This window comes from Ricinus communis, chromosome 1 (genome assembly GCF_019578655.1).
Source record: "Ricinus communis isolate WT05 ecotype wild-type chromosome 1, ASM1957865v1, whole genome shotgun sequence".
NCBI classification, from domain to species: domain Eukaryota; kingdom Viridiplantae; phylum Streptophyta; class Magnoliopsida; order Malpighiales; family Euphorbiaceae; genus Ricinus; species Ricinus communis.
This window is the reverse complement of record NC_063256.1, coordinates 11,608,060-11,628,041: the sequence shown is the minus strand read 5'-3', so window position 1 is coordinate 11,628,041 and position 19,982 is coordinate 11,608,060. Positions and strand designations below refer to the sequence as shown.

The window sequence follows — 19,982 nt, the reverse complement described above, 5'->3', positions numbered from 1 at the left end:
CATTTCCAGCAACATTACCTCTCAGAACAAGTATTTTAGTCGTACAGCAAAGGGGTATTAGAACATGATACTGTACTGTTCTTTCTCGCAGAAGATTGGCAATTGAAAGAAACATTTTTTTTTTTCACATCCGTAATCAAAAAAGAAAGGAGCAAAAGTCAAGAATGGACCACAATTTTCTATCTATATATTTTAATATTAGTTATTACAATGACCAGTAACGGTGTGACACAGCTGTTTTATGTTGTGTCCGATCTCGATCTCTTTTTTTTTTTTTATGCGGGCGTTGCCTCGAGTAAACTACACATGTATATGCTTACAGATAGATCACTAGAGAGTGAAAGCGAGAGAGAGGCAAAGAGTAGCAAAGTAAAGTGAGGATTGAAATGGAGGAAGCGAAGTTAGATTATGTGCTGGTACCAATGGGTATTTTGCTGATGGCGATGTACCACTGTTGGCTGCTCTTCGCTCTATTCAAATATCCAAGGACTACTGTTATTGGCCTCAATGCTGAGTCCCGCCATCAATGGGTTCACGCCATGATGACTGTAACTTTCTCTTTTCTCGATCTTCTCTTCTTTTTATTTTCTTTTTTCTTTTTTTCTTCTAACTTGATTTTTCTTACTTGCAGCAAGCATTTATATGTTTCTCCTTGTATTTTATGCAAATTTCCAAAATTTGGTGGATTCATTATTATTGCAGCTTTTTTGATAACCTTAAGAGTGTCTTCTCATTATTAATACAATTGCTGACATTTATATCATAACTATCTGTGGAACCCTTCTGGTGTTTGTTACTCAAAGTCTCAAACTTAGATACGAGTTTGTTGCCTTCCCACTGAATTGATTGCTAGTACTGTTGTGCTTTGGCTTTGTGTTATGATTATTGATTTTATTTGGGTTGGGAGTGCTAGTGTCAAATTTTTCTTAGGTAATCTTGTGAGCTACTTGCGTGGAGCCTAGCTCTTGTGCCCTTGCATGTAGAGATTCTACCTACGGGTGTGCATTTTCTCTTTTTTGGAGAATCATCTTCATCGTGAAATTCTTGCAGTTGATCTTTGAAAGTTGCGTCTTATTTAAGATTACATGTTTTGAACGTAGGATACTCTTAATGATTCAAAAAGTTGTTGCACTTTTGGTATCCTGTAGTTTACAGTAGATAGGATTGGTAGAAGCTTTCATAAATTTGTACCCCTGTTTATTTTTTAGATATTGCTAGCCAGAATCGCTTTCAACTGAAGGTATTGTTATTTTTTACTGCAGTTTAATAGTTTTAATTTTTATGGGAATTGTGAAGACTTATAACTGATTTTAGACCATTAACAAAATTAGGCATTGGTTCTATACCTATTCCCTTAAGAACTTTGCAATTTGAATTATTTGTGACTATGGATTCTTTTGTTTCTCAAATTGTTTTCATTTAGATTAGTTCAATATCAACTTAAAAGTATTGGTTAACATTTAGATAGAATGAATGCATTGTGTTTGATTCATTTTGGAGTATAGGGGGTTGATTTCATTTTTGGTAGATATGATACTTTCCGTTTGAAGTATAAGCGGCTGGTTAATTCTTCCATAACAGAAATGATCCACCATGTTGCTTTTTAGGATATGGTTGAATGTCATTTATGAATAATTCTTCCATAACAGAAACAATCCACCATGTTGCTTTTTAGGATATGATTGACCGTCATTTATGAATAGAGAAATGGATATTAAATGGCCATGTTACTGGAACAAGATGATTACTCGCCATGTCTTTCAAATAGAATCAACTATCAACAAATAGGCTGACTACCTCAACTTGTTCCCTTTGTGCTTTATCAACTAACTGTACTTCTGTTCCATTGTAATATTATCTCAAGAAATGGCCTCAAAGTGATAAATTTATGTCACCTTGAGAGGATATAACCACATTATGAAGATTGAATTCATTGTATCAGTTGATTGTGCTATGAGGATCAGCCATATTATGGAGCCTGAGCATGGTATTTTGACGGGGAAATGCCTTGTTACGTAATGAATGTAGCCTATGGCCATATTATAATAAGAAGTATTCATGAACAAAACAGAGGAGAATTCCAAACCAAGTTATCATGGTAAGTTGACTGTGTGGCATCAAGGAAAATGCCATGTCCATGAGTGTCCATGGTTGGTCACGAATGAATTGGGTGGAATAGATGCTTTCTAGATTCATAAGGATTTTTGCTAGAATTTGAAGCTGAGCAGGATGGCAAGAGTTGAGTTTTATCATTTTTTATAATTTTTTTTTTCCTCTGCAAGCACGGTCATTGCCAATGGAATATAGAGTTGCATGGCCAAGTATGTTGAAAGGTCCTAAACTGATCCTAGCCTCCTAGAAAGTCTTGGTGAATTTTCTGTAATTAACAATTCTAAATGGTGCCTTTTGTTTTTTGGACAGTATTCCTTATTAAAATTCATTTTTGGATTGATAGTTTATCTAAAGTAGGATTCATGTAAGCCTATATATAGGCCAATTCATTAGATATCTCTTCATAGATTCACTGTCAGTACTCTGTATTGCTATCCTTCTATGTTACTTTTTCTGCACTGGAACTCTGTGGTTTATCCTTTTCCTTAGGTTGACGAAGATTTTGGTTTCCTGTGGTAGAGAAATTCAATAGTGTCTCTAAACTCAATCATAACTATGTGAAAAATTTCCTAAGAACACTAATGAAAATTAGGCTCAATGATATAGTGATGTGCCTTCTTTCTTTACCCTTTGAAACACATACTTGGCGTATATGCAAGCCAAGATGATTAGAGAGTGTTGGTCAAACTTAGAAACATGGTCATATAAGTGGGGTTGGAACTTCTCTTGCACAAAATCAATTGGCATTGAGCTAAGGCCAACTTTCTCCACGTTTAAGCCATTTTACATTCATGTATTTTTCGAGGTGGAATTATTTTTTCTTTTTCTTTTTTTTAATCTTTGACATTCTTCAACAGCAGCAAAACCTGAAGCAATTTGTAGAAAAGAGGTCGTGTCAATATTTTTATGTTGTGACAGTTTGTATGGAGATTACAAAAGATGATCCCAGACCTTTAGACCCTTTCTTGAAAATGAAAAGTTGGTCATGCGGACTGTGCTTACCTACCTAATGTGAAATTCTTCATAAACTTTGGTGATGTGACTTAATTAAGATGCTCGCCTGATGCCTGTGAAGCTATTTAAGTAATCCTGTCAAGCATGTAACTCCTAGGAGTAACAATTTCTAGCATTTATGTTCATCTTGGGGATGATAGCATTAATAGTTGAATCATCTTTTAGTCTTTTAACTACGATGCATCAGTAGTTAATCTGGTGTTTTAATTAAGAAGAGAATAAGCATATATAAGAGAATTTGCTCATCTTACAGAAGGCACTTTCTTGTCTGCTTCCAATGAAATGCACATGCAAGATAACCACGTGTAAGAGTGATGCTCTAAGTCTGCAGATCCATTTTTGATCTTTTGCACTTCAAGCTTTGGTATTGGTGGTAGTGGAAATGATTTTAGGTGAAATAGACTTTGATGGAGAGAGGGAAGCACTGAGGAGGAGGTGGGCGCCAGTGACAAAAGTTTATTTTATTTGTTTAGTGAAAAAAGTTGATATTTGTCTGTGAGGTGGATAATGCTATCTGTGTATGTATCTTATTCAAAAAACTTATAATAGAATTTAACACATGGATTTGAAACGATATTGTGATTTTCAGGACCCTCTAAAGAATGGGGTTTTAGCAGTTCAAACAATACGAAACAATATAATGGCATCTACCCTTTTAGCAACAACAGCAATCACTCTAAGTTCATTGATCAGTGTCTTTGTGAGCAGCACATCTAATTCTGGCAATACAGCATCTCAGCTAGTTTATGGAAATAAAAGCTCCATTGTTTCTTCAGTTAAGTATTTCACGATTTTGTTATGCTTCCTTGTTGCCTTTCTTTGTAATGTGCAGTCGATCCGATACTATGCTCATGTTAGCTTCTTGGCTACTTTGCCTACATCAATGGACAAAAAGGAGTGCATTGAGTATGTTGCCCGAAACTTGAATCGAGGAAGTATTTTTTGGTCCCTTGGATTGCGAGCTTTCTATGTGTCATTCCCTCTGTTTTTATGGATCTTTGGGCCAATTCCCATGTTTGTGTGCTGTTTCATGATGTGTTTTGTTCTTTATTTCTTGGACACAACTAGTAGTTTTACAAGGCATCTTCATACTCAGTCATTCAAAGAGGGAACAAAAACCGATGATGTGGAGTCGGGTGTTTAATCGCCCTGAGTGCTATTTAGAATAGAAGGTACTAGTCGTTGCAAGTGCTCTAAACATAGGGACCTAAAACTCAGATTAGCAACTTGTATGTAACTTCAATATTACTGAACTTTTCCATGTACATAAAGCCTTCAACAGCCTGTTTAAAGTTGTCTGCACCCATGTGCTTCTGCAAATGCACTGCTGTCTGCATAATACTTTTGTTCTTCTTTCTTATGTCCTTAGTCATGAAACAGTAGGTTGCGGGTCTAAGAGATATTGGAAGCCGTTCTTGAAGGCATTAGGGCACTTTTATTGGCGAGTCATGATTTTTGAGCTGAATGACCAAAAGAATCCTGAACTTTGCACAGTGCGTGTCATATCTTTCACATGAGTTTTATCAAACTGCCCACTGGAATTGTAAGAACCCAGTTCCTGAAGTTGGACACAAGAAGTTGATCTAGTCTTTTTTCAATTCAAGACACAATAATGAGTACATTAAAACTTGCCAATAGATAAAGCTGTTTAGTTAGTGAACTCTTGTTACAAAAGAGATCAACTCTCACCAATATTCATGACACTTAAAATCTAAAACCTTTATATGCTAGTGAATGTGAATTCTACGGTGCCCATAATTTATAATGAAAGTATTATGGATTCATTCAATGAAAATGTATAAAATTTTGGTGAAATTCACATGTATTTATCTAATATGTAACTTTTTATGTAAATTACTCAAAATCTAAATTTTATTAAATAAACACATTAAAAGTATTGAAAGAAAAGCTAACTAAGTAACGATACCAACTCTCTTTCTATTTCTTTTGGTAAATCGATTAAGAGCAATGTTGGTCCAAATATACCAATGAGGATACTTCTTTTTTTTCTTTAACAAAGATAACTATTACGCCAAAATTGCTTTAAAGCGGTTAAACTAGGCCTATTTTTATTCCTAGAAAAAACAAATTTGCACCAAACCGCAGAGGTTTACAAGATTTTTGGTGCCATTAAGCTAATGAATGAATGAAATGAGCATAGATGTATATTGTGTGGTCAGATGATACCCTTACCATGAGTTTTTGAGCGAATGATTTGTGCGGTAAAATGACAGGGCATTTGATGAGTTCTGCCTCTATCTTTCCTATGCTTACAATCGATTCGAATCAAGCTAAAATTTTTTAATATTCGGGCTTCACTTGCTTAAACAAAATTCAGTTTGAGTTTAATTATTTTTTATATTTTCAAGTTGGATCTCAGGTTATTTTAATTATTTTAAATCCAAGCTCGGTTCGAGATCAAAACTCATAATTAGATTGGTTATAAATTCGAATGCAAGTTGAATTCAGACTCAAATTCAGCCTGCATTCAAGTCTAATTTTAAACTCAAACTTACCAAATATGTAATTATAAATTTTTCTTAATTAAAAATAAATTACATGCAAAAATAAAATAAAAATCTTGAAATAAACATTAATTAGACATACATAAGATAACACACTAAGAAGCAATGACATTAGTTGCATATTAGAATACAACAAATTTCATAATCTCAAACATTTTCATCCTTAATATAAGTCGCATATTAAGATTCAAATATCTATAATAAAAAATAAAAAAATTTACTAATTTTTCTATTATATATTCCCTTGTATTAAACTAAAATATTCATATTAATAGTCATTGGACATTTATATGATTTAGTAAATACTTTTATCTTGTTTTGTTTCACTTGTTAAATTATGTATATTTAATAAAGATAATTGTTGTTAGATAAAGAAAAATATATTAAAATTTAATAAAATATTTATCAAGTTGAAAAGAATACTAGTAAAATTAATTTTTAAATTTATAAATAAGATGGTTGATAAACCAGTTTTGAGTGAGGTCAAGCGAGCCGAACGCTAGTAAGTTTGAGTTTGACTCTATAATAATCGAGATTATGATAATCAAATTTGAATTCAACTGGTTTAGCTTAATAAATAAACTCAAACGAGTTTTATGGAGCCAAAGTGGAAACAGTTCGCGACCAGCTTGATTCATTTACGTAATCATTCCCATTTGTTAGCTTCCCAACCGCTCAAACCTGCGACAGCCCTCAAAGGCATTTGGCGAAGAAGCCCAGAAACTTTGATCTTTAAGTTAATTCAGAGAACTTGTGGAGCATTAACGGTGGGTTGGTTGAGCTTTATAAATGTGGTAGAAAGTGTAGAATATCTTAAAATTAATAAAAAAAATATATATATATATATATATATTTTTTTTTTAAATTACAGTATAATTATTTTTGATTATTTTTCAGTTTTTTTTTGTCTTTTAATTATTTTTTAATTGTTTTATTAAAAAATAATCAAAGAAATAAAAAAATAATAAAAACTGTAATTTTTGAAAAAAAAAGGTTAAAATCTTACTCTTAATATATTAGTACAGTAAAAAAAAAAAATACTTTTATCATTTTTTCTAAAAAGTAAGTGGCCAATTGACAAAGCCCGATTATGATTAAAAAGACAATATGCTCATGTGTTAGCATTATATAAATTTAATTATATAAAATTTTAAATTAAATTAAATTCTAATCAAAATATATAAATTTTATATATTTTAGCCGAATACAGTAGTTATACAAAACAAAGATAGAATAAGTATTTGATTCCAATTCTTTCCTGATACTTAATTGTCAGAAACCCTATCCTTACAAGTATGATCATGACTGCCAAAATCCCATGTTTTTGAGAAGCACTGCTAATAGTAATTACTTAACTCAATATGGTTGAACCTGATTTGCTCATGTGGTTCGTGGATAATCTTTGGAGCAGACACCAATTACAATTGGAAAAGTATTCCTGATTGTTTTTGGGTTTGTTCGCCAATACAGGAACAACCAATTACATAGTTGATGCTTCACTGTCAGCTCTGTATTCTTATATGATGCCATGTACTTTCGTCTTGTAACATCAAAGGGTTTTGGGCCATTTCTCTCTCAGCACTGCTCAAATATATATAACCAATCCTTTTCTGTCCCTCATTAATTTGTCCGATGAACAAGTTGTTGCTCAAAAATGGCGGCTCCCATTATCCCCTCACTCTTCACTGTTGTCCGCTCACCTTTTGGTTTGCCTCTTTCGCATCATCCAATATGCTGCCCTCTTCCTACTCTCTTAACAAAACCTGCACGACCAACTTGCCATGCTACTCTTACCCTGAACCAGGGGTTGCTATTATTTGGTACCCGATCTTATTCGATTCTAATAAATAGGTTTTGATTTGGATTTGATCGGGTTTTTGATATTGCATTCCTGGGTAACAAATATCAATTTAATATTAATGTTTTATTCATATTTTTAATTTTTATTTGATTGGTTTATATTATATAAATATTTTCTTTATTTAATTAGTATTTTTATTTAATTATTTTAATTTGATATTGCCTCTATTAAGTTAAATGTCAGATAGATTATAATTCTTTATTGGAGCAGCAGATTCTTCTATAAAGTTGTATCCACGGACTATATTAATAATTCAGCCTCATTTTTAATAAAGATATTATCCTCTTTAAATCCATAATATCATTTTCTTTCTTTATATTTGATCGGCTCTTTTTAATTTTAATCTTTATCCAAAATAATTGGCTACCTCCTAAATAGACAAATAAGATAACCTTGACTAGTTACTTGTTTGCCTTTGTTTCTTCTTTCCAAAAGCACAAAAAAGCCCTTAAAAGTTTGGGAAAATACAGCTAAATTTTTATGCTCCATTTTGTCCAATTCTACCTTTGATTGTTTTAAAAGAGTCATTAAATATAAATTAATAGATAAAAAGTTAAGAAAAGCCCACAAATTCAATTAGGGTATGTTTTATTCAGTTGACCAATGCAACTGATAGCCGGTGGCTGATAGCTGATGGCTGATAAATTAAATCATCTAATAAAATTTTATTAGCGGTTGTTGTTAGTATGTTAAATGACCATTGAAGATATAATTATCGTTAAAAATATCTTATTTTATTATATTGTATTTAATGATACAAATTAATAAAAATAACTTATAATAATTAAAAGCTTTATAATTAATTTTTTAGCTCAATTATATTTATTATTAAAAATATTTATAAAAATTATTTTAAAATAAAAATTTAAATTTAAATTCTACTAATAAATTTTTTAATTTCAAATACTATAATTTTAAATATTATAATTATTTAACTATTATTATTTATTTTAAAATATAAAAACTTAATTATATGAGATCAATTTGAAGTAAATTATTGACTAATAAATTTTAATAAAGATAATAATATCCAAATAAATAAAAAAATTAAATTAGCTATAAGTTGATATCCAATTCTGGAATTATATATGTTCGCATATATCTTATTTCTTGTGTTCTCTACATATATAAAGACACCACCAACGGTATCAAAGCATATTTCTTGAAGGACCTATGAGATTATCATAGAAATGAATTCATACAATTTCTACACTCCAATTGCACCTCTAATTTTTTTATGGCAGAGATTATTAATTGTGGATTGTCAAAATGAAAGCATATCTTGATGCTAATAACCTATGGGAGACTATTGAAGCATGATATGATGTTTCTCCCTTGCTCGATTATCCAACCATGGCACAAACAGAAAATTGCAAGAGAAAAGGCAAAAAAAAAAAAAGAAAAATCAAGAGTAAGATCAAGCTTATGCATAATTGTATCACTAACCATTTTTAACAGAATCATGATACTAAGAATAACTAATGAAATACGGAACTTTCTAAAGCAAGAATATGAAGAAAGTGAAAGAATTAAAGGAATACAAGTACTAAATCTAATTCGAGAATTTGAGATGCAGATGATATTTCATATAAAATAACAAACATTCTAATTGGATTCATTTTTCAATCATTTATAATAAAATCGCTCCAAGTGATCCAAGAGGATAGCACTGTCGTTGGCTCTCGAGCAACCGCTGGTGGAAGTCCCCTCCCCTAAGGGAAATCTCAACTATACTAATATGCTAATTGGTGAAGAGAGCCTCTCAAAAATTTATATAAAGTTCGTTGACCACGAGTTTACGTTCAGCTTCAATGGAAAAAAAAATAGAGCGCCCTACAATGTGTCTTCACATACCAATAAAAAGTTAGAAACAATTAAAGAATATGCAGACAAACTTTTTAATATTGCCAATAACTAATTTTTCTAATTTTAGAATTTTCCAATAATTGCTTGTTATATTTCTAAAAAGTATTTTGAGGCTACAATTGCACTAAAATCTCTTAAGCATCACCTTGGCAAAAGTCTTAAGGCACTTTAGACTAAGAACAAAGAAAACTTATAATAGAAGAAGGTTATATGGAAGGTCTCTGCTCTCCAAATCCCAAAATTACAATGTTGATAAGAACAAAACTAAACTTTATACCATTATTGTAAAAAAAAATAAAAAAAATCATCCACATTACAAGTGTTGATGGAGGCCATATGATGGATTAGGACATAAAGGAAAGATTCACAATTCTCAATAATAACAACAAAATAATGCAAAAGCTACAATAGAATAACCTAAAAAATATGAGTTATTTGGAGCTTCATGCTTTACCACTTTAAGCTCCTCAAAATGCTGGCCAATAAACAACAATCATATAAATCACATGACAAATAATAGAAGACTGTGAAGATGAACAACAATCAGCTGCAAAGTAAGAATTAGAAATGGAGCATAAATAGTTGAAAGGCAAAGAAATTGTCACAATTGAAGATTGCACAAATTTGAAATTGATTTATAATGTATTAAATAATTTTAAAATCAACAGAAATTTGTTAAGTGTTGGATAGTGATTTTATATAGTAGATTCTTATGCAGTTTGAGTTGGTGCCTACTTTGAACTTAATCTAGGCACTACAATAATAATGTGAATACCTATTTGGTTCAAAAATTATTGGTAAAAGAGTTCTTGGAAGCCATCAAGCCTTGGAGGCCTTGTGAATCCCTAAGTCAAAAACAATCTTTTTTCTTTTTATATTCCTATTGGAACTTCTTTTAGGTGAATATTAACTTCAATAAGGATCATTCTTTTAATAGTCACTGATATTGATACTACCAGCTGCATAGAACTTACATAAAAATCTCTTATCTATTGGTTCAATTAGTTAGATCTTTAATCCATTTGTCATTGTCCTTATGTATGAGAGTTTGGTTTTTCATTCTCCTTTAGCAGAGGCATGTAAGAACTTTGAGTTACTATCTCTTGCATAAAAGGATTTAACCCAATAGCATTTGAACCAATATTGTCCCACCATTCTCTATAGTCTATCAAGAGAGGTCAGTAAGAATTGTTCTTCCTCCTATCTAGAATATTCCCATTAACATAGGTCCTAGTTGCTACTTCTTGTATCCATTCCTTTAAATTGCTAAAATGCTCCTACCCTATTTCCTTTTTAGTTAAAATTCATTAAAGAATTTATTTCATTATTTAGAATATATTTATAAATAAATTATTACGTTTGATGTTTTAAATAATAACTATAAGATTCACATCATGAAAGAAAATAAAATGAAATGGTAAAGTTAAAAGAATATTTTAGTTTTATAAAATAAATTAACTTACTAAAATAGAATTTATTTAGAAATTTTATATAATTAATTTTACAAATTTAAATATATATAATTTTAAGTAAACTTTTATTTCGATTATAAATTATAAATTTATAAATATATTTCATAAGATCTTATAATATTCATTTCAATATAAATGATTTTATGCTCCCAGAGCTTCTTAGCCAGTTTAAGCAAATATTTGCCAAGTTGGGCAAACCACTTCTTTAGACGGTTCATCTTTAAGCTATTTCAATTCAAATCTGAAGCATCTTCTTCTTTATTTTTATTTTTTTTGGCCATCCTTCCAATAATAGAATAAGAGGCCTATTGCTTGAATCCAAGAGATTTTTATGAACAATTAGTTCCTTATCCTACATCTCTCTCCATTCAAAATTTGCCACCACTTTATAGATTCTCTAATAAGTAGAATTTTCCTCTTGCTTCTCTATTGGTCCAGATACAACTAGCCCAAAATCTAAAGTTAATTGACTCGCAAAAATCTAAATTCAATCATATTAGAATTGAGTAGCTGTAAAGATTTAAAATTAGTCAGATTATAAAAAATAAAAAAAAAATAGTCAGACGTTAATATTCTTAAGTTTTAAGTATCTTTACCGAATAACTAAAAAGGAGAAAAAAATATAAATATAAAAAGATAAAAAAACAAAAAAAGGAATAAAAAGAAAACAGAATATATGCATTTGAAGAAATGACAAGGTTGAATTAGTTCGATTCTTTGAATAAGCAACTCTGGAGGACCAGTTCTAACCGGTATTCTTTAGGTATTGTTTAGGGTGTACGAGCAAAACACATGGTGGAGGGCCATAATCTGTGGGTGCCACTACTGAAAAAAGGAGGTGTTCTCATGAAGTCTTTTTCCTCAGCAGTCAATTTCTAAGGTTATAAAAATAGGTACCAAAACATCAATTATGCTGAAGTTGTCCTCAAAGACTGTAAGGTCTGCTAAATAATTTGTAAAACTGAACTTTATATCTATACTTTGGATCTTCTTGCTTTAGAGGTAAGAGATATAATTAATGTTTCATGTATGGTCCAACTTCCACATAATTTAGAAAAGTTTTCAAGTTTTTGCATGTTATTAAGGGCAATATTTGCATGGTAAGTTTAATCAACAAGCAGCCAATTTTTTAAACTTTATCTTATTATATATTACTAAAAAATGATGAAATGAGAAAGTTTTGGAATTAAATGAAAATTATCTAAGAATCTTAATAAAAACAAAGTTAAAGTTACTAATTAATTCTATTTAGTAAGGAGATTACTGAAGATATGCTTGAATATCCTGTTGAAATTCCACATGAAGCATATTAAATTATATTATGTATTTCAAATTGAATAAGAGACTTTATAATGCTAATGAAAAGTAATAATTTGGGTACCAAATAAAATCCAAACATACTTTAGAGATTAAAAAAAGAAATATTCTGGATAATAAGAAAGAAACTTAGATTTAAGATTGAGGGAGTCAAATTGTAATCTCTTTCAAGTTATGGTCCTACTTAATTTATTTCTTAAACAAAGAGAGAAATGACACAAAGGATATGAATTGGATGGATTCATTCATTTGCTTTGTTCTTTCAGCTTTCACTTCACAAGACCCACTCATCTCCTTTTCAGAATGTGAAAGTCTTTGGAGGCTTTTCCACCGTTGGATTAAGCTTTAGAAGTGGAAAAGTTGGGATTGTTTTGAAAGTCCTGTCCTGGGATGATTTGGACACATGACCTATTCAAATCTTTCCCAATTGGTATACTCTCCCTTATGAAGACAAAACATGCAATTCCATCCAATGATATCTGTGATTAATTCTTTTTCCGGTTGAGGAATAATTATGGGTTCCTAATTCTTTGTTCAAATCTATTTCGATCATCTTAAAAGGATTTAATAATTACTATCATGAATCCTTTAAAGAGTGTGTTCAATTTGAGCTCTTAATTTATTCAATTTGCGAATGAGGCGTGGGTCAAAGTGATGAATTCCCTATTAATTGATGTTCAGTCATTTGGGGTTAAAGATGTTGAGTTTGAGTTCCATGGTGCAGCATTTGCATGAAAGAATGTTTACTTGAATAAATACAAATTCAAACAAGATATGACACCCAACATGTCGATATGACTATTAATAAAATAAAATAAAAAAAAGAATTTCCTATAATGTTTCCAGTTGATGCATCTGGAAATAACCTACAATAAGAAGTCATTTTCAGGTAAGCTTTTATTTGTTATTTAAATAAATCAGATAACAGTGTGACGCTTTCTTTGGTCAGTAGTGGAGGCAAGGCGGTGGTGGAGGGTAGTTGAGAGATGTGGTACTTGCTAATCATTATTCGGTGTAATTTTTTTTTTTTAAATCTTAATGGTATTAGTTTTGAATTTTAGTTATTTATATTTAAAATATATTATTGCTTTAGATTTTACTGGCCTCCACTAGTTAAAAAGTTAATAAATTTGGTTCAATTCAACCCTTATAAAAGGGTAAAAGTGAAAATTTGGATAATAGGAATTTAAGAGGTTGGTTGATTAAGAGGTTAGATGCAGCCGGTAGCTGTTTTTCACTTAATAAGTATATAAAAGTATTTGATAAAAACTTATAAAACTGATAGCTGTTTCTTACTGAAGAACTATATTAAATATTTTGGTAAAGATTTAAAAAAATAACATCTGATTTTATTAATTTTATTTTAGTATTTTTTCTTATCAATTGATAGCTGATTTTTTTATTTATTTGGACACTATTACTCTTATTAAAACTTATTAGTAATAACTTACTTTAAATTGATTTCATATAATTAAATTTTTATATTTTAAAATAAATATTATTATTTTATAATTATTTTTAATAGTTAAATAGTTATAATATTTAAAATTATAGTATTTGAAATTAAGAAATTTTATTAGTAGAATTTAAATTTAAATTTATATTTTTAAAATAATTTTTATAAATATTTTTAATAATAAATATAATTGAAATAAAAAATTAATTTTAGATTTTTTAATTATTATAAATTATTTTTATTAATTTGTATCATTAAATATAATATAATATAGTATAATATATTTAACGATAATTATACCTTCAATGGTCAATTAATAAACTCACAATAACAGCTAATAAAATTCTACCAGACGGTTTAATTTATCAACTATTAGCTATCAGTTACTAACTACTAGCTGCATTAATCAACTGAATTAAACAGATTCTAATTAAATCTGTGAATTTTTTTTAATTTTTTGCCTGTTAATTTATATTTAATGACTCTTTAAAATAAGAAAAATGAAGTATAAAAATTTAACTGAAAAGTTCTTTTATACTTTTGGAAAGAAGAAACAAAGGCAAACAAGTAACCAGTGAAGGTTATCTTATTTGTGTATTTAGGAGGTAGCCAATTATTTTGAATAAAGATTAAAATTAAAAAGAGCCGATCAAATTGTGAAAAGTGTCCAAATGCATTAATGCGCCAAGTGCACTACAGATATAGATATTATATTAGTGTCGATGTCATGTCCATACTTCGTTATAACACTCAAAATTTAGTGCTTTTCTAATTTGTGAAAAATCTCACCATACTTTTTTATTTGAATTAGAACTTTTTATATACCTTTTATTTTAATACATAAGAAAGTTGAATATTATATTTTTATTATTAATATCATAGTTATATAAGTATTTTATTTATACAAACTGACTTACGCCTAGTTTTTACACAATTGCATTCTCAAAAGAACTTTTCATTCTCCTAAGGAAGGAAATTAATTATTTTCTTAACAGGGATATCTACTAAAATTGAATTGGGTAGTAGGGTTTGATTGAGCAGCTTTGATATTATTAGCTTGCCTTGTTGTGTAATTAAAACATTGATATTTAACTTCTTTTTTTAAAACTTTATAATAATTCATTTTATTAATAATCTCAAATGGGAAAAACATGAATTTCACATTGATATTTGACTTATGCACCCAAATTCTTTCAAACACAAAAACAAGACAACTTAATAACATTTTTTTAAGGAAAAGAAAAACAGTAATAAGTATTATTAGTGTGGAATGTAGGACATAAGAATATGAGATTCTGGGTATATATATATATATAATAAAAATGAATAACATCGGATAATGATGCCATATATCATCTCAAATAATTGATTTTAAGTGTTTTTAATTATATGTCTATATAGTTAAGTTGAAATCAATTACTCTAGATGATGTAGTATTATTTAATGTGGTTTATTTTTTATTGGATGTGTGTGCCAATGCTAACAATAATTCTATTGTATTTACCAAACTCATATAATAAATAATTCTGAGATAGTATTTTACTATCCGTAATGATTTTACTCGACACCTCTAAATTAGTTAAATTAATTTTGAATATTAAATAAAAAATAAAATAAAAATTCAAATGAATCTTAAAATAATTGTATAAATGGTTATTTAACTTACACTAAGTTTTATTTTAGTTATATAATTTTTTTTTGTTTCATTACAATTATTTAGTTTTAAGTTGAATAACAGATTGTTCACTTGTTTAAATTTTGGTTGTTTATTCATTGAAAAAAAAACTCTAAATTTTATAAATCTACGACATAGAATCTCTAATATTATAAAATAAAATTTCTAATTGTTAAGCTTTAAAGGGAAGCATTGAATCCAATTCTCAAAAATTAATCTCAATGGACTAGCATCATAGACAACTAGGAGAAAATACACTCATATGCAACAAGTTCTATATATTCGTTAATTTGCAATTAGCATTCAGATTTAATTAATTTGATATTTAAACATTCATTTGATATTAAAATTCTTGCACCAAATAGAAATCGATCACACATTCTCAAATAGACACGTGAACACGTAAGAAACAAAAAATAAATAATAATTTAAATATAAACGAGTGCAAAAATATTATTAATTTGATGGTTTGATACTCTTCCTTTTTTATATTTTACTTTTTCTATTTTTTATTTATTGTCATTATTATTTTATTTTTTACTTTGAAAATATTATTTAAATTAAAAAATAAAAAAAGTAGTTAATATAAATTAATTAAGCTGAAAAACGAGAATGTGATTGTAACAATAAATAATTTTAAAAAAATAAAAAATAAGAAAAAAATAACAATTAAGATTTATTATTAAAGTCTGGAAGATTTATGAAGTCTAAAGTTGGGTTTAGATTTATTATTAAAGTCTAGAGGATTTCTGAAGTCTAGAGTTGAGTTTAATTTTAGATTAAGTTAATAATTTGATTAAATGATTTAACGACTAAAATAATGACTTGTCAATTTTTTAAAATATGTATTAATCTAACATTGGATGCTTTAGACATGTCATTATTCTAGCAAATTAAACAACTAGATTTTCTATCTAACTTAGTTAAATTATTGTAATAAAGAAGTATATAATTAAAATGAATCTTAATATAAAGTTAAGTAACTATTAATATAATTATTCCAATAAAATCTCTATTTTTATTAATTGCTAAATTTAGATTTTACATATCTATTGATACCAAAAAACATGCAAATGAAGATGATCTAAGCATATAATAAAGAGGGTGTTTGGTACCAATTTAAAATTTGTAAAATGGTGGAATTGTTGGCTAAATCCACCATATAACACATATTTGGATCCTCAAGAAATTAAAAAAAAAAGAAAAAAAGAAAATCTATGTTCTCAACTCCATGAAATTAGTTAATACTTAGTGTATCAAAATCAAGAGAATTTACAACTTTTCTTTTGTTCAACTATTATGTAATTATGTTGTCTTCTACAGTAATTTTATTTTTACTTGCCTCTAACAGTATAGATAGAATTCTTATTAATAATCTAATCTAGTAGGGTTATTATATTATAATTAATAAAGTCACTATGCATAAAAGTTCATTTATAACTAAATTCTATTACACCATCATTTGTAAGATTCCAAATACAATATAAGCTTTACCAAACAAGATAAGTTAAAAAGTAAATATATAATGGGTACAGCATATAGTTGCTCAATATGTAGACAAAGAATTTCATGAAGGCCTAAAAATTGTCTCTCATTTTCTGAACTTTGCTCCTTTTTCAGGAAGCTGTACAACAATTTCTTGCAGAGGGAGCAGTTAGAGATCAGCATTTCTGCTGCCTAATGACTTGGTAATACATTATTTGCTGACGAAATTCCAGAAATAGATATCAGCCCTCAGAAGAAGAGTGTTTCTTTTTTTGTTTAATTACAAGCGGAGGCAAGCCTCAAGAACTAGGCAACCATTAAAGCTTCTGCTGTTATTTCCATGTCCACAGTAGAAGAAAGAAATATTTGGTTTCTCATTGCCCTGCAAGAAATTTCTCAAGGAACACAGAGAAAAATGTTGTATCAGCAACTTTATATATAATAATGGTTATATATAATTATCTTAGATGTAATGTCCATATTTATACACAAGCCGATATATACAAGTGGCACAATATGTATTAATCATCTGACAATCAAGGGTAAAATACTCAGATTATGTGTTATTTACCTGTTTGTTATGATGTTCACCGGTCAGTTTAAATGGAAAAGTTCCTGCATCACATTCATGGATATAAGTATGAATTGTAACAGAATCTCTAGAGTTCCTACATATCATAAAGGTATATATCTATCTGAAAATTGTATCCTGGTCCAAGCTAAATTATTGAATCTTGCTATAGTAACAAATTGAACTATATCATTTTGGAATTTGGGAAACTATATACCTTGTGCCTTTGTGCAGCTTTATCATCACATTCACATTCCTTAATGACTAACACACCAATAATTTAAATATATGCCCCTTCTCCACAAAGCATGTGGTACCTACCTACTGCTTTTAGGAATCACTTTAGTTCTAAATATCTAATAAGCATATATAGCAACAAAAAATGTTGTCAGATTCATCTTCTTCAACATAAAGAAAGCAATTTTGCCTTTCAACTGCCTCAGCATTTTTTTTACCCAATAATATCAAACAAGATGCCTTTCGCTTATGTTCCCAGATATACTTGTATGCACTTGTCCTCAGCTAGCTGGCTGATGGAGTTCTTCATTTATCTTCTGCAGATAACTCAAAGGGATTTTGAAGACGCACTAACAATTTGAAAATTTCAATCAAAGCACTTTGGTATCATATTATCTTGAGCATAAAACTTAATTGAGTATATGTGAAAACATCATAAGAAATAGATGGTACCGCATTTTATGTTCTACCAATTGTTACACAACTGATGCTGCTTACTTTCCCTAGCCTTTGATAAATCATCAGCAAGAATCAGTCCCATGACATGAAACATCTCGTGCTACTTGCGGGTTTTGAAGTTCAGAGAAAAAAAAAAAAAGAACAGAGAACCAAGAAAAACAAAAACGAAAACAAAGGAAAATCATAATGATTGATGTGGGTAGTGAGGAACATATGTAACAACGGATGGAAGATTAAGAAATTAGTGAAAAAAACAAACAAACAACAGAGTTATAGAAGAGGATTGGAACAGCAAAGGAGAGAGTGGGGGCTGAAGGTGATGACAGAAGCATAGAGAGCACAAAGGAGTGAGATGCAGAAAAAGTCATTGCACATCATCATCTGTGCTCTCTATCTTCTGTCAACAACATCACCACTAGTGCCTCCTCCCTCTGCTCTCCCTAGCTAGCTAATGATCCCCATCTATATATATATATATGTAGCCTTGAAGAAGTTTGGGTTTATTAGAGTATAGAGAATATCAACATGGAAAAGAAAGTTTCTTTAAAAGGAAATATAGAACAGTTTTGGGAGTTAGAGAAGTAGAGGGATGACCTATAAGAGGCAGCCAATGGGGTCTATTTATAGGAAGAAAGGAACCTTCATTCGGAAAGACTGATAAGGCAGTTACCCTTCCCAAAAGAAAAATGACTGATAAGGGTAGATACTTAAAGTTTTCTAAGAGTACCACTACATAGCCTGTCCTATGTACTCTCTAATTTTCTAACCGCTTCTCACCAGATAAAACTTTTATAGGACACATTCCCTAACCTCCTAACAACCCAGAAAGTACTTCACGTTAACCATGCATAAAATTGCATATGGAATATGGAAAAAGATTAACAAATATTCTTCTTCTTCTTCTTTCTAGGAATGAAGTAAATTTAATAACCCTATAATGCTACAAATGATATATAACAAGTAAGTAGTGTATATCAATCAAAGGTAATAGTATTTTCACTTAAGTTTGAGTCCTTTTCTTTTCCCTATCTACCCACTAATATTAATTGGTATTCTAGCACATGTTTGTTAAATATTATTAATAAGTTAGCCCTAACTATTACGCGTTACCTTTTTGCTAGTCTTTTAGTAATCAATTAATTAAACCTAATTAGGTATATGCAGAGCCTTTTTCAAGTTATAGAGATAATCAAAAGGTGGAAGTTGTGAGGTCAAACAAAGTTAACCAATAACATAACCTAGAAGGATGTGTGCCCCCATAATTAATAATGAGTTATTTAAAACTAGTAGCTAAGGTTGAAATATTCAGAAATATGAGTGAAAGTGTACTAGGTACTTTGATATCCATAATCCATATATATAGTAACAGTTAGAGTTTTTCCATATCCAATGATTTGGAAGCAGCAGCTTTATTTGATCTGCCATGTGCATTAGGATTTTCTACAACCTTACCATTAGAAAAGATGATTTACAGCAACTCAAAAACATGCAGTCCTTAGTTGTAAAAATCTTGATAAACTCAGATAAGTTCTTATGATTCATATGTATAGTTAGCTAAATGGTGCTGGAGACCCACTACTTATCTCTCTGAAGTCACAAAAAGACTATGAAAATTTGGGAATTAGTTTGTCTTTTAATAGTAGAGACATATTGGGACAGTCTTGAAAGGAGACCTTAGGACCAATCCTTTAAATTGAAACCCTACCCTCATGATAGATAGACAGTGGGGTTGCAGTTGCAGTATATATGGATAAGTGCTTCTTTAAATTTTACTATTTTCATTGGACGTTCTACCCATTTCTTGTTTGATCCAGCCGAATAAACTATTTTACTGATAACAAAAATGGATCTGATAGAGTCTCAATTTTCACAATGTCTGTCATAGCTACAATAAATTCTTGACCACAATGACTACATCTTTTCCTCCAATAA

The 19,982-nt window shown here is 29.5% G+C and overlaps 1 protein-coding gene and 1 long non-coding RNA gene across 3 annotated transcripts; one reads left to right on the top strand and one right to left on the bottom strand.

Moving 5' to 3' along the window:
- Positions 1-18: 18 nt before the first annotated feature.
- LOC8286382 lies at positions 19-4,446 on the top strand. Its single transcript, XM_015722766.3, has 2 exons — positions 19-548; positions 3,716-4,446. Exons 1-2 carry the CDS (start codon positions 387-389, stop codon positions 4,268-4,270), a joined length of 717 nt encoding a protein of 238 aa, XP_015578252.1. The 5' UTR covers positions 19-386; the 3' UTR covers positions 4,271-4,446.
- A 12,417-nt stretch (positions 4,447-16,863) lies between these two features.
- On the bottom strand, positions 16,864-19,207 carry LOC8286384. Of its 2 annotated transcripts, XR_001535617.3 has the most exons (3): positions 17,572-18,657; positions 17,355-17,398; positions 16,864-17,165 (listed from the first exon to the last, which is right to left on the bottom strand). It is a non-coding gene; the product is annotated as an uncharacterized LOC8286384 (long non-coding RNA). The 2 variants fall into 2 exon arrangements; XR_001535616.3 differs by having other exon boundaries at positions 17,355-19,207.
- Between the last annotated feature and the right edge of the window lie 775 nt (positions 19,208-19,982).

What these genes read in the sequence shown, in the direction of transcription:
- LOC8286382 (XM_015722766.3), top strand. Translation starts at nt 387, where the DNA reads ATGGAGGAAGCGAAGTTAGATTATGTGCTGGTACCAATGGGTATTTTG. An exon ending in GGGTTCACGCCATGATGACT is followed by an intron (nt 549 to 3,715) that starts GTAACTTTCTCT and finishes TGTGATTTTCAG; the next exon opens with GACCCTCTAAAGAATGGGGT.